General features: G+C 32.0%; 1 protein-coding gene across 13 annotated transcripts in view; it reads left to right on the top strand.

The window, feature by feature from the left end:
• LOC130677030 (protein scalloped) overlaps positions 1–16,259 on the top strand; it is an 84,973-nt gene that overhangs the window by 46,488 nt on the left and 22,226 nt on the right. For all 13 annotated transcript variants that reach the window (XM_057483559.1, XM_057483558.1, XM_057483557.1 and 10 more), the window contains 2 exons: positions 13,380–13,504; positions 14,143–14,281. In XM_057483559.1, coding sequence (XP_057339542.1) covers positions 13,380–13,504; positions 14,143–14,281 — 264 coding nt within the window. The remainder of the gene's footprint in view (positions 1–13,379; positions 13,505–14,142; positions 14,282–16,259) is intronic.

The raw sequence follows: 16,259 nt of genomic DNA, 5'->3' as shown, positions 1-16,259 counted from the left end.
TGGTAGCTAATTAAATTCTCTACAAAAAAGGTCTCTTTACATTTTAACGTATATTTAATTATTTCGGAGTAATTTAAACTTGGAGTAGATAATAAATTTAAATATATTATTTTCCAATTACTTGGTTCCTCATTTATTTTATCTGTAACTCAAAAACTATCAGAGATACGTCGATAGTCATTATGACCTTTTTTGTAGTAAATTTAATTTCCTACAATTTTTATTTCAAAAATTTTTTTCTAAAGTCAATACTTTCGCTGTAAATGGATTTTTTTCAGGTGACGTTTAGATACATGAAGATTTTTGTTGTCAAAATAAATAAAATATTTAATATTTAATATATAAACATATACATGTACATATTCATATGAAGGTATACTGTCAAGAAGCAATTTAAAAAATCGTGTTGAAGTGAAGAGCAAGCGAAGATTTTTATTATAATATGAAGTCAAAAAATGAGAGAAGAGAATTTTTCACAGCTTGGGAAATTGAATAGAAAAAAATATGATACAGATTTTTGAAGCTGTTATTAAATTTTCTCTGCACGAAATATCTTATATACGTGTTGTATTGAAAAAATAAAAAATATTTGTGATTTAATTGAGCTATCGCGGACGGAATAGAAAAAATGTGTAGAGAGCGGCTAGATTTGAGACTTGAGCAGTCGTAAAAATAAGGAAAAAATAAAATGTAGGATATAAGTATAAAGACAAGTGAGATTTTGGCTCTAGGCCAATCATTAAGTCGTTTAGAGTTTAAGACACGTATGTTTTCCTTTGGTCGAGAATAAAAAGGGTTATAGGTTGTATATATATATATAAATATATGTGGAGTATATACACGAATGGAATGAACTAGATATACAGAAGATAAAGGACAGAATACAGAAGACAGAAGGAACATGACGACTTAGAAGCAATACCCAGCCGACGATTAACCGACGTTGTGACTGGTCCTCTCATCGCCAGCTTGTCTTTACTCCGCGAATTTATTTCTGGATACCACTTGCGTCGATTCTCTCTCAAGATCCTCAAGACACCAGACCACGTAAACATTTTCGACACTCCGATTTAATCTATTTATTAAACCGTCTTTTAAAAAAAATTTAACAGACGTTAAAAAATACATAAAATTTTTTTTATTCTCAGATAAATCGTCGCAAAAAAGAAGTATAAAAAATTGATGATTTAAAATGCATAAAATGGAACTGGTTGAAAGCCACTGGGCGCCACCGCGAGGCGCGATGCACTGGTGGGGTTCAAATGTCACACGGTGACTCACCGCGATTAAACCGCGAAAGAAAATCAAACTCTTCTTTCTATTTCTCTAGTACATGCAATGTACCTCGCTCGCGGTCGATCGGTATTTTATATTCCAGCGATACATAACACAAGTGAATGGATTTTGTCCGATGAAAAAGTATTTAAAGATTTTTTATCTGACTCGAATCCTGTCCTCGGCAATAATTACGTCGAGGAGCTTCCGTCTGTTTTGTTATTTAATAACGATAGCGATTATTATTATTTTTTTTTTTTATTCAATTTAATACTGAGGGATTAAGTTGAGTATAAAATATTTTTATCGAGTCCGCTATAAAGCGGGTTCCAGGTAAAGGGTCTTCCCTGTTGGCTTACAAACCTGAGGCGGTGTTGCCGGTTTATTTACTCCGGCAATCTTGCCCACAAAGTGGGCGTAAAGAGAACGAATGTAAGCGCCGACAAGTACCAGTGAAATTAAGCACCGCTGACCTGACTGACTCTTTATGTTACACTACAAATACACTAGTGTAGTGAAGTATAAGTTAATGATATAAGTCTTTTATACCAACGGATATACGGATCTTTGCAAACTACCACCGAGTTGTCGGTCGGGAGTCCTCTTTATTGTCTTGCCACCAGTCACTCATTCACTTTTTATTTATTTATATAATTACAAGGGTAAGATGCTTTTTTTTTGTTAATTTTAATTTTTTTTACGGATGGAAACGAGTCAAGGGACTGGAAAAAGTCTCGTTCAATAGCCATTTAACGACTCGACGGTGATTCTCGCGATTCATTGAATTTACAATGAATGGAAGACAACTTGTACAGTAATTCTGACTAAATAAATTGTCTATAAACCTTTTTAAATTATTTTTTTCATTTATTTTATCAATTCTGCGGAATTATAATGATAAAAATAATTAAAATTTATCCTTAATTTCAATACGTCGCAGATGAATTTATTTTGAAATTCCATTTACAGCAAAATTATTGACTTGAGAAAAAAATTTTTGGAATAAAAATTGTAGGAAATTAAATTTACTACAAAAAAGGTCGTAATGACTATTGACGTATCTCTGATAGTTTTTGAGTTACAGATAAAATAAATGACGGACCAAGTAATTGGAAAGTAATATATTTAAATTTATTATCTACTCCAAGTTTAAATTACTCCGAAATAATTAAATATACGTTAAAATGTAAAGAGACCTTTTTTGTAGAGAATTTAATTAGCTACCAAATTGTTTATATACATTTTTGTGATATCTGCACAAATTGAGCCGTAATTTGCATTTTTTCACAAAAACTCCTGAGAGTTAATTTTTGATTTGGATTTAAAACAAAAAATATTTTTTAAAAAACTAAATCGACCGCGACTGAAGGCTGGAATTACTAGTATATCTATTAATATATAAATATATATACATATAAAAAAAAATAAATGACATTTTGTTAGATCGTTATCAAACATATCTCCAATTGACAAGAAATGTGATATATAGAAACACATGTTAAAAAAAATGAGTAATATATATTTTTAAAGGAGAACGTGACACTTCCGTATTTAAAAATGTCAAGATATTTTTTAACCCTGGCGAGTGTAACGTTGAATTAAAATAATATAAAAATAGCTTCTGGAAGAAGCTCAAGATTTACTCTAGCGTATTAATAATAAATATATATGAATAGATTTAACAGTATATCTATATACCTACTTCTCTATTTCACAATTTATAAGAGTTTACGATGACGTGTTTATAAGTTAAGAGCATGGATAGACCGGATGTGTAAGGGGTTTGCAGGAGTCAAGAGAGTAAAACAGTTATAGGAAGTTTCCAAGTTAAGTTGGCCCGCGAGCGACCGAGTCGGCGAATTATCGCCGAGAAAGCAGAAGCACCGTGTCTGGTATGCCAAAATCGATAACGCACCTTGCCGCCCCCACCCCCGCTCACCCCCTCCTGCCCCTGCTCCTCTATATCCTCTCTTATTACCGCGCCACGAGGCTTCGTCTTTCGGCGATCGATTATTTTTTTCTTCGACTCAAGATTTCATTTATAAAATAATTAGTTGATCAGCAAGCGAGCGAACATTTTATTTATTGAATTTTGATATATTTTCATCTTGCATCGAGTAAACTGTGTTAGTTACAGTCTTGTAAGTTTATTCACGGCACCGCGGCACGACAACTCGCGTGATAAAATACATAGGGAGTAAAAAGGGAGCGTGTACATATCAAAGGTATTAAATAATACAGAGAATAAAATAAAATAAAAAACTGAGATCCCTTTTCCTTTGATTGTTTTACCTCCTTCGAGAGTTTCAATCAGAATTTATAAATTTTAATTATTTGCCATAAAATAATGAAGCGAAAAAATTAATAATCATAAAAATAGTACGCGGTAAAAAATTTTCGGAGTAAATGCGGATTTAAATAAAATCCGAAATCACTCACGTTTTTTTACAGGGTAGGGAATAAAAAAAAAATTCCTTTACAAAATTAATAATTAGCATCCCTAAAAAAATGACGTAAAAATGAAATTTATTTTTCAATAAAAGTAAAAAAAAAGTGATAAGATTTAAATATAATAAAATATTTAAATTAAAGTCTACTTAAATTTATCTCGATCGGTGAAAAGAGAAGCGAAGCGGCAACAGAGCCACCAGTACCATCACCAGCACCAGCACCTTGACCCCTAGTCCTCTCTCGTCTTTCATTTTCTACCGCTTTACTATACTCTTTTACTCTCCATCTCCACACAGACAACGTTAGTAGTAACTCTGTCGTTCTTATTTCTATTCGTTATTCTCGTACTCAGTATCCTTTACTCTAAAATCCACTCACACATTCACCCCCACACACACTCACCCACACGCGTCTTTACTTAGCAGCCCGACACAAGTAAACCCAGTAGAGCAAAGATGTTGGATGCAATATACAAACGAGAAAGGCAAAAGAGAAAGAAAGATGTACATTTTTTTATTCCTCTTTACTTCTTCTTCTTATTCTTCTCGGTTGTCTGGCTCCGCCTCGATTATAGCGACCGCGAGTAGTCAGTGGCTCTCAATACCCACCGTAATTATTTAAAAAAAAAAAAAAAATTTTTTTAAAATAAATCTCATTTGCTAAAATGGCTCATAAATAATTTTAATTATTCAAATATTTAAGTACAAAAAAGTATTGAGTAATTAAGTGTTATTAAGAGTAAAGAAAAATATATATATATATACATATATATTTATAGAATAGTGTTATTGAAGTGTGGGATAGTTTAACGGAAGCAAGGTAAAATGAATGTAGGTAAAGTATGAGTCGAGTTGCATTAATTAAACTAGCAGAGGACAATGAGCCTATCTACCACTGACTCGAGCTACCTCGTCGTGTAATTCACGCCTTTCTCTCAACTAACGCGAGAACAAGAGACAGCGATAAGAGAACCGAGGGAGAAAGAGGAACAAGAGATTTAGCTCTTTTACTTTACTCTGTAGTTCGTAGCATCCGTTCGTACCTTAATTAGTCGGGGACTAAAGTGCTTTAAATTGGAATCTCTTCTCTCACTTTCAATCTTTCCTTTATACTCGTTCTTCATCTCATCGCACTGATATAGATACTGTATATATATATATATTTATTCATAAAGGTATATTATTTCTCTGAAATTTATTTATTTTTAATTTAAATCGGCAATAAACGTTTGTGTACTAAAGTAATTGCGCGTTAACAATTAAATTCAGAGATAAATAAAGATAAATATTTAATTAAATACTCTTAATAAAAATTTAATTACAATAATTATGTGGATACAAATAATTAAGTTATTCAATTAAATTTTATTTATGAAAAAATTTTGATGGGTGGGTCAAAAATAAAACTTGCTTTAGACTTACTTTACCAAGTCGAAATTTGGAGCAGATTTTTACAGGGCAAACTTGACTTTTTTTTACGGAGATATAAAATATATTGAGTTTTCGCCTTGGTTTAGACTTAACTGGCTTACTTTGTCACGATTTAAGACGAAAAAGTTGAAATCAAGTCGAAATTTACTTCTCTCTAAAAATGAATCAGTGAAATTCACTTCAAATTAGTGAATATTCACTGGGAACCAGCTATAAGTATACCACTGGTTGAATTAGTGGTATACTTATAGCTGTAGAAATAGTGACTATCCACTGATTCGCGAGAATTTCACTAATTCATTTTTAGAGAATTGGTTTTGACTTATTCGACTTAAATTTTAAGGCGAAAAAGTCAGAACGAAGATGACAAATAATTTTTATATATTAAGGCGAAAGTAAGACGAATTATTAACTTTTTTTCGACTTGATTCAGCAAATCAAAAGTAAGGTGAATAACTATCGTGCTCAAAGTAAAGACAAACAAGTTCAAACTACTCTCTAAAAATGAATTAGTGAAATTCTCGCGAATCAGTGGATAGTCACTATTTCTACAGCTATAAGTATACCACTAATTCAATCAGTGATATACTTATAGCTGGTTCCCAGTGAATATTCACTAATTTGAAGTAAATTTCACTGATTCATTTTGAGAGAGTATACTCTGATAAGGTCAAAAAATACGAATAAGTTGAAATAAGTTGTAACTAAGATGAAAAAAGTTCAAAAAGTCGAAAAAAATTTAATTTAAGTCGAAAAAGTCGAGATCTTATCGAGAAATCATCGGCAAATCGATAACTTGAAAGAAAATAAGGTGAAGCGAGCCTGAATCAAGTTTTATTTTTGACCCGGGTAGACTGCGAAAAATCGAGTTTATTTTTGATTCAAATTTATTTCAAGTTTTTGACAGAAAAAATCTCTCTGCGTATGGAGTAATTTTGAGTTTAGTTTAACCCTTGTTTATAGATTTTACTCCGAAGACATTTCATAAATAAAAAAAAATTCACTCCGCATACATTTCGCAGGATAGCCGCCATTTTTTTTTACAGAGTAGTCTACCCCTTAGTTATTTAAATCATTTAGTTTTACTACTCATTGATCTGATCTAAAAATAGTTCATTGGATCTAAGACTCTAAATGAGGAATATCACATGTGCTTCGATTAATGTCGGCGCGTAACGTGTAAGCCAATTAGAAAACTCCGCGGTCTGACTGTCGCGAACGCGAAATAAAAGAGGTGACAGAAGAGTTGATTTAAATAAAACCAACGGAAACATGTCGAATGTCGATTTTTTTTATTTTTCATGTATCAGTACAATGAAATTCTAAGCATGCATATGGATTTTTATTTAATTAAATAAATGAGTAAATTTAGAAAGCAAGATTAGAAATGATAAAATGTACATTGAGGTAAAAATAAAATTATCCTGGTAGTTTTGTTGACTTTCCCATGAGTGGTTGGTACAACTTTTGTTGTTGCGAAAAAAGGATCAAAAGGATGGATCGTTTTCTCCGAGCTCTAGTAGCATTCCGTATATACATATATACATATAAATACTCTTTACTTTAAAGTATTTCATGATAGAGAATGCAGTTGAGGAATTTATTGCCAAGGTATAACGCAGCCCTATCCTCAATCCATAACCAACTTATGTGTACATTTATCTCAAAGTTTAAATCTTCAAGAGATTTCATTGCTCCCTTACATATTATTGTTATTATTCACTTAGCGCAATGTCCAAGTTGACATTTTTTAAATCTTTATCTTGTTTATTTATTAGCAGGATTCAGTTAATAAAATAAAAATAACAAGTTGCAAATGGGCCTGAAAAGTTTATAATAATTTCAGGTAATAGAAAAAATGACAAATGGCTGCTAGAATTGAAGTTCATTTTTCAAAATCAGTTTCACAAATTTCAAACTCCCATAAAATCTTTGAAAAATTACACTTTGAGCACTGGGAAAAAAAAGTTTTGAATCTCAACCGATTTGAATTTTTCGCGGCAATCAAAAAGGCTCATCAAGACTTAGTTGATCCCGAGTTTAAATATTAGACGTAAATTGAACGTTCTTAACGTTTTAAACGTAAATTGAACGTTTTGGACATTAAAAACTCAATTTGACAGCTTTCAACTTATTCAAAACGTAGATTAGAGTATCATAAATCGAAAACGTAACTAAAACCTATTTAGACTTACAATAAGAAAACATAAGTATACCGAAAAATTTTTTTCATCGATTTTGTACTCCTGGATTATAATCACGTCAATTCCGTAAAATTTTGTCGTCCACCTCTCTGACTCTTAAATAAAAAATTCGTATTTTAAAAAAAAATTTTTTCAGTTTCATACTTCTATCTTTAACACTATATATTTATACCTGTTCATATATTATGATATCAAGGTTATGAAAATTGTGATTATAAATATTGAAATAAATTAATTAGTGTTATCATTAAACTAAAATCATAACTCATGAAATTACCAATTTTTTATGAACCAAAATACAAAACAATCGTTTAATTAACTTTCAAAATGTTAAAAACGTTCACTTTACGTTTAAAACGTTAAGAACGTTCAACTTACGTCTAATATTTCGACTCGGGATTATATTTTGAAGCTAATTGGCTGCTTAGTTTACCAACAAACTGACAAAAAAGACTTTTTTTCAGTGAAATTTATTTTTTTTCGGGCCAACTGTTTTTTGAACTCAAAAACAGTGAGAAATTTTGGGATTAACCCACAGGTTTTTCAAATTTTTTTTTCAATATGTATTTTAAAATTTGAATTTACAGACAAGTGTAGTCTGGTGGTCTACTAATGGCAGTAAAGTCAGTATCGATTATAATTTGTTTTGGAAATGGGGTAATTTGTTTGAATAGAGTTTTCGTAGAGTAGACCGGATAAACTGAAAAGCTAATGTATATAAGGGTTAGTGTTAATAGAAAGAGATTGTAATGAATGCACAGGCGAGAACCATTTTGTTATCGATCGTATGTCTTTGGAATGGTTCACTGATGCCTGTATTATTGTATTTACGATAAACCCGGTCTCTATACAAGTTATAGTATGGTTGTGCAGTATGTTATAGTATACGATGGCGTTGGCGGTGGCGGTCTTTTCCCTCAGTTTACTCTATCAGTGTGTGGATGTATATTATATAGATATATAGATATATAAATAGCTCGGTCGCTGATTCGTATGAGTGTACATCGTATTCTGTAACCAGTCACGCGAGAGCTTACAAATTGAAGTCGCTAATTTACACACGGCTTTGCACTCGAGACTATATACCCAGGGCTACTTATTAACTCTCATCCAAGTTTACCAGTCAGCTTCCGACTAACAAGCCAAACAATGTTTGGTAATTATCTCGGTTAAATAATTATCCGATGGTTCAACTGTTGAATTTTAGTGTCCGTTCAAGAAATTACACTCGTAATAAATAATAAAGAAGAGAGAGAGATCCTGCCCAAATAATAGCAGGTGTACTACCAAAAATTGGGAGTAAGTTCAGAGTGAATACGAATTTTATTTCACTCCGAATTCACTCCATCATCTGAAGTTTTTACAAAAAATCACTTCGCATACGGAGTTTGTTTTCCCATACAAAAAAAAAGAATCGGCCCATTACTGGCTCGTGAATGGCTGCCAATTTTCAAGCATCGGCCGAAGATCGGCTAAATATCGGATGATATAGGTATGCCAAGCATTGGCCAATCGTGGCAATTAATCATCGGCCAAAGCTTGGTATCAAGGCGGTTAATTGTGCGCCGTTTTTTAAGTAAAAAGATGGCTGCCAATGATTCACCATGTACGGGCCAGTATAGTTAGCCATTTATTGGCCAATCATTGCAAACCAGGCATCGGCCGATCTATGAAAAAATTTCGAAGCTCGGCGACTTTGTGGGTTTTCAGCGGAGTGATTTCGGAGTGATCTGGACTTAATTTAAATCCGCATTCACTCCGATTCAGTTTTGATATTAAAAAAATCTCTTTATAGGAGTGAATTTCCCTCCGAGGGCATCAAATATGTAAACAGTCACTCGCTTTACATTAACTCCGGATTTAATCCGCGTTTACTCCGTAATTTTTTTTTTTACAACTGACCGAAATTAGAACCAGACCGTCATGCCCCGGTCTCCTTAACAATAATAATAATTAGTATTGATTGTTTTATATATAAGTATAATGATAATGAAATATGATAGATGTATGCGTTGTCTTTCTAATATGAGCAGGTATATGCATATAGATGTACATATATATGAACAAGAAGCATTAAATTATTGACTTTAATTCAACCGCGACGCATTAGCATTCCTTTATGAATAATGCATGGGCACCAACGGTTAATCCGACGGTATGTAAATTAATCTCTCTAATTGCGAATGACAAAACTTGATAATGCTATAAGAGAATAAGATCGTCTCTCGCCAATCGTATTATAACCTCTTGACGTCATTCTCGTTTTATTATTTTTCATTTTATATCTTCAACATATTTATACACCTTTTATTATATTCAAATATATAATATCCCATTTACAAACATTCATACAAAAGTATATTTAAATAAAATAATAAATGAGTAAATTTAAAAAATTTAATTTTCTTCAGAGCAAAATAAAAGTTTGATTTTTTTTATATTGAAAGAGACTTTTTTATCACTAATTTAAATAGACACTGGAGCGCGTAATTGCTGTTAAGCGAATATGTAAGTACCGTGAAAAGATATATTTAAAAAATAATAACTACATATATACAGACAAGAGCTTTAGGCTCTAGCCAACACAACTTTTATTTATTTATTTTTAAAAAAACTACTCTTACTAAATGATAAATCTCTTTCGTGAATCAGAACGTGATCATTAGTACTATAGAACTATAATTATAATTTCTATTTAAAAATAAAAACGTGTTACAAATGAATGAAAAAAAAATATCTGGGCATTGAGTCAGCTCACAAAACCCTTTATAAATATTTCTTAAAAAGTATATTCAAAAAGTATATTTATTTTTCTCTTATTTCTTTTCCTCCATTTATTATTATATTAAATTCACACAATTAGCTTCTTTTCAATGATGTATTCATCAATTGACAATGTTATCATGGTTACGTTTTTTTTTATATTTTTTATTTCCTCTACTTCCCTTTGACGTCTCGTTGACTTGTCACTATGCCAGAGTACATACACTATAGAGAGTACCGAGTACAGACAGAGAATATAACAGTAGAGGAAAGATTGAGTTGTGTACAAGCGAATAGCATTCGTGCGAAACTTTTCCAGAGAGCTTTCACTTGAACCGTGAAATTAATTGCGTCGAGTTGTCGCGCTTCCGAGCTCATTTTACCTTTTTTACTTTTTCTCTTCTTTTTATCCTTCTTATTCATATATATGCCTTCACAAATCTTTTCACTATCTCATTAATTTTTACCTTTTATTCATTAGCATGCGCACTGTTAATTTATTATCATTATCCCTGTAAATAATTATTTATTTTTATCATCAAGTGTTTTGAGGTTGCTATTGAACGTGGGAACAGTGAGACCAGAAGAGGGTTAGTAAGCTCTGGAAAAGTATGAGAAAGTCGATGATAGGAAGAATATATAGGTATATATGTGGTATTAAGGGACAAGGGAGGGTGAGGAGAATGTAACGTAGGGACAAGATAGGCGATATATAATGTTCCCGATATTAAACGGGACACATTCCAGCAAAGCCACCCTCTGGCCTTCACCATTAATGCTTTTGCGTTGTATTCTACCCCAGGTTATCCCTGTCCTCAAAAAATAATAATTGATCTTCGGCAATCGTCATCTCTATCACTTTTCAAAATTTACCCTCGAAGTATTTTTTTTTTTCTATACATACATCAGTATGCAGGGAAGGGGTGGAAATGGGATTACCGGAAATAATGGATTTCTTAAGGCAAAAAATTTCAACTCGCCGCTAGAAAATTTTTACTTGACCCTACACGGAAATAATTTTCGTATGAATATTGCCATGTTATTTGTTCTAAAAATGACTCTAAATCGAGTAATCTTGGGCCATTACGACTTTTTACTTTCGAATTACGAAATTTTACTCCTTCAGTGAGTAAAAATCAATCAGATTAATTTTTACTCACAATTACGAATAAAAATTACACCTAGCGGCTGTCTAAATAAATTATCTCTAATTCAATTTTTACTCGTAGGTTATGATAAAAAGTTGATGATTCAATTTATAAAATTTATATTGAATCACAATAAAAATTACAATTAATAGGCTGAAATTTTTATCAAAAATCTAAAAATCATCTAATCGCTTTAGAATATGACTTAAATTAAATATTTTGAAAAATAATAAAAAAAAATATTACTCTTATTGTGTTGAAAAAGAAAAAATACAAATTTTTTTTTTTTTTTTTTAAATAAATATTAAGTTATAGAGAGATACAGAGATCGTATTTTTTTCCAGCCCTACGTTTGTGTGCGTAACATGTAAGTTGTCGCGAGCAAAATAAAAGACATTTAATTGAAGCCGATATTAACCGAAGATTAACGGAGACTACTGAAATATTACCCTGCAGTTTAGAGTAAAAATTACTCCCATAGATAAGAAAATTTATTCGAGTTATAAGCAGTTTTTCATCAAACAGTTAATGGGTTTAAAAGAATGGTATATTGGGGAGTAAAAATTAATCGCGTGGAGTAAAAATTAATAGATTAAGATGAGATATTCACAATGATCGATTAAATATAAGCTTTTTAAAAAATTACTCAGTAGTAGAGTAAAACATGGTCTAGCAACGTTAATATTTAAACAAAAAATATTAAATTTAAAACAAAAAATACCAATTTTTTGCAACGGCCCAGGATTACTCGAAATTACAGAGTAATTTTTATCAAAAAATTTTTTCCGTGTAGAAATTATTTTTTTCTCGGGTGGGAGAAACGGACCACCCCCCAAAAAAAGTAATTTTTTTTTTATTTAAAAAAAAAAGGCTCGTAAATTTAATTTCCCATAATTAAAGTTAATTAGTCTGATAAATTGTAAAAAAAATTTTCGTTTGTAATAAATTTGTATATTGTGTTAAATTACATTGATTTATTATTATTGTACATAAAATATATTGTATTGAATTTAGTATTGTCACACATGTCAATAACAGAGAGATAGCTGTAGAACTTTCAATGAAAGGCCAATGAGAAAGAGATGAATGTTATTATACATTTCTCGTAGCGTGACATATGTCAGTAGCATTCATTTCATTTGGTTTATTTTAGTTCAAATTTCGTCAATACGCCGTTCGATGATACTTTTTTCCAACAGTCAAATATGATATTCAACAGCTCATATATATTTATACTCTATATCTATAGCTTGTGAAATTCAGTGGATAAAAAAAATATTTCATCGGATTTTATTCATTTTATCAAAGGTATCCTTTATATCAATGACACATCCGTGTCCGCATTCATATTTCATGATATCGCGGCTGTCCAATGTCCTTCTGCATTCTTTCATTGAAGGATCCATCGTAATTGAAATTCAAATTAAACTTTTCTTCCTTCCTCTTTGCCTCGACTTCTTATCTCAACTCACTTCCGGAAGTATCAATTACCCTGTGGTAAATTTAGTTAACGGGGTAGCAGAATAGGGAATAATACTGACGTATTTGCGTGGCAGTGGCGCCCAAACCGCGAGGATAATTTCGGATGTAAGGAAGCAAAGGGCGGATATCATCCGGATGACGCAGAGCATGTGTGTGCGGGCATGCCGAGGACGATAGGGAGGAGGAAGGGCACCTTACCTAGTGGATGGTGTTAATTCAAGGAGATGCATCTCGAGGGGTTGCAGTGTCGAGTTGGATCCTCAGTGGTGGCTGTCGATGGTGGGAAGATTCTTCGGATGGGGGCTCGACGTTCACTCCACCCCAAGGCGGGGCAACAGCTAACAGTCTGCCCCCACCTCGTGCTACTCTACTGATACGTAATATCAGCAACCACTTGTTGAGCTTAAAACACAACGCTCTTACTCAAACTCATTTCATTTATTTCATTTCACATCACATCATTACTTTTTTTATTTTATACATCAATCCCTTTTTTTAAAACCCACAACGGTCAGGTTGCTTCTCTTATATTAAATGTCAGAAAATAATTTATTTATTTATTTATCGCTGGATAGTTTAATTTAATTAAATTAAATTAATTTTTTTGTTATTTTAATTAATTACAGGCAGTGCGGTGGCTGCAGCCGACACCATTTCTTCGCCGTGGACACCCGCGAGTTCCGGGCCGCCGCCCGATGCCAACGGCTCCGGCTCGGATACGAAGAACCTCGATGTTGGCGATATCAGCGATGTAAGTATTAGTTTATTTAAAAATTATTTTACACAATGAAATAAAAAATAATAAATGATAAGAGGAGAGATGAAAGCAAATATATGAAATAGTATCAGGAAAAATAAATAAAATAAGGTGATGGGGTGAAAGAAGATCCTGAATTGTAGATCTGAGAGATTGGCATATGTTGGATAAAAACTTGCTCTTGACTCTTTTCCATCGGCGTGCTTTTAAACTGTAGCTGTACCGGGTCTGCTGGGTTCTTAGCATCTTAGCGGGTGGCGTGCCAAGAATGTTCTCTGTTCCTTTGTTCGTCTCAGCATCAGCATCAGCAACAGCAGCAGTAACAGCAGCAGCCGAGTCTCTTGGGTACGCTGCCGTTGCTGATGCTGTTTCCATCGAACACACCTTGCGTACCAGTGTTTTTAAATTCAAGACAAAAGGATACCAGCTTTTTCACCTTATTCTTATACTGTAGCGTAGAAATCCTCATGGTATTTTATATAAAGGACCCAAGAGATACTCGTACTACTTTGAGACTCTTTAACCCACCAATGAGTAAGAGCTCGAGGATTCATAAGAAATTTTTTAGATTCTTAATATCACTTTATTAAAAAAATATGTAACATTTCTTCATGTTTTATCATTTTTTTCAGGACGAAAAGGACTTATCGGCGGCAGACGCAGAAGGCGTATGGTCGCCGGATATCGAACAGAGCTTCCAGGAAGCTCTTACAATATATCCGCCTTGCGGTCGACGTAAAATTATCCTCTCCGACGAAGGAAAGATGTATGGTAAGTAAATAAAAGCAAAATATTTAATTTTGCAGTCGACTGTAACTTTACCCTGCCGGAGTAATTCGATCTCTAAAAAGTCTAGTATTGGAATCAAGGAAATTTTATCACTAGTTTATTCCGTAAAAAAATCACTGATCATATTCGTGAAATGGCAGCTGAGTAATCAGTAAAATTCACTGGCAGTCAGTGAAAATTCTACTAAGTGATTTTTAGAGCTGATTACCCACTCTCTAAAACTAAATAAGTCAAAATTTCACTAATTGAAATAGTGATCTTAAAATTCACGACAAAATTAGTGATTCCCCGGATTCTACAATGATTACTAGTGGCGCCTCGCTTAAGGACTTTTTATTCTATCATTGAATTATCAAATTCAGGGCAAAATTAATTACGATAATTTTTAAATACAACTGAACAGTATTAATTCAAGTAAGTTAATTAAATAAAACCTACACAGTAAAAAATATTGTGTAAAATCAACACAGTTTGTGTGTTAAAAACGGTTGACACAAAATTTGTGTTTAATTTTCGACACAAACTTTGTGTAACCCCTTTTTAACACAAAGATTATGTTGAAATATCGCCACAAGAGGGCGCAAAGAATCCACAGTAACACACAAAATGTGTTAATAAAGAGTGTATAACACATTTTTTATGTTACAAAATAAAGTGACACAAACTTTGTGTCAGTTTAACACACTACAATTTTTAACACAAACCGTTTTCGACACAAATACACAATATTTTTTACTGTGTAATTTAGTTGCTAAATAATACATCTTGTTATTTTTTAATAGCTTTATATTTTTACTCCAACTTTTTTTACCGAACTTTAATCAAAACCATCATTGACAATAGATTCAGGTTATGAGTTATAATTATGATATAAATATTTACCATATGAAAGTAATTTTAATTGTTAATTTAGTCGATCAAGTTGCTAAAAAAATTTTATAATCAATTACAAATAATAATAATATTTTGATACAATATTATTGGCAACGATACAATATTTTTCCAAATAAATCCTCGTCAACAAGTGAATTAGTAAATTTTTGACTAATTCAATCAGTGAAATTTTCACTAATTCTTTATGTTGTTTTTTTTACTAATTCAAAAAGTGAACAGTCACTAATTCATAGTCGTATACTTTGGACAATTTAGATTAGTGAATATTCACAAGTAATTATTGGTTTTTCACTAATTTAGTTCTAGAGAGCACGGCGCGATAATTTTAAAAAAATGACTGGAGATATTTTATTGACTTGCAAGATAAATTGAAATAAATATATATTAAGGGCATTCTCAGACAGTGCCCCCCACTTTTTAAAAATATGCAATAACTTTCAACTGTCATAGCCGTATTAAAACTTTATTAATTAATTCAAAAAAAATTAAAACGTTAATTGAAAAAAGGACAACGTAGTCGTAATTTTGTTGAGATATAGAATTTAAAAAAAATTACTTACAATTGATATCAATTGGGAGTTAAACGAAATTTGTTGAATAAATTTTAGCCAACAAAATTTAAAAATTCGAATTATAAAATTGACAGGACAATTTTACGGAAATTTATTTAACGAATTTTGTTTAATTCCTAATTGATATCAAGTGTAAATAATTTTTTTTTTTAAATCTATACATCGGCGAAATTACGACTACGTTGTCCTTTTTTCAAGTAATGCTTTAATTTTTTTTTTAATTAATTGATAAAAATTGGATACGCTTATGACAGTTAAAAGTCATTGAAAATTTTTAAAAAGTGGGGGGCACTGTCTGAGAATGGCCTTAAGGGTATACTGAGGGTATCAGCGTACAATAGTTTTCCTTAGGAATCGTACTTGGAGGTTATAAATGTAAAGGCGTCAGCAGAGGGGTTAGACGGTTTGAGAACGAGCGTCGTTATTGCTCGGTGCTGAGGTCAGTCTACGTGACCGCCTCGATATTGCTTCTATTCCTACGCTTCCTACACCAG

This window comes from Microplitis mediator, chromosome 11 (assembly GCF_029852145.1).
Source record: "Microplitis mediator isolate UGA2020A chromosome 11, iyMicMedi2.1, whole genome shotgun sequence".
Lineage (NCBI taxonomy): Eukaryota > Metazoa > Arthropoda > Insecta > Hymenoptera > Braconidae > Microplitis > Microplitis mediator.
The sequence above is the reverse complement of the archived record's forward strand: the minus strand, read 5'-3'. Positions and strand labels throughout refer to the sequence as shown.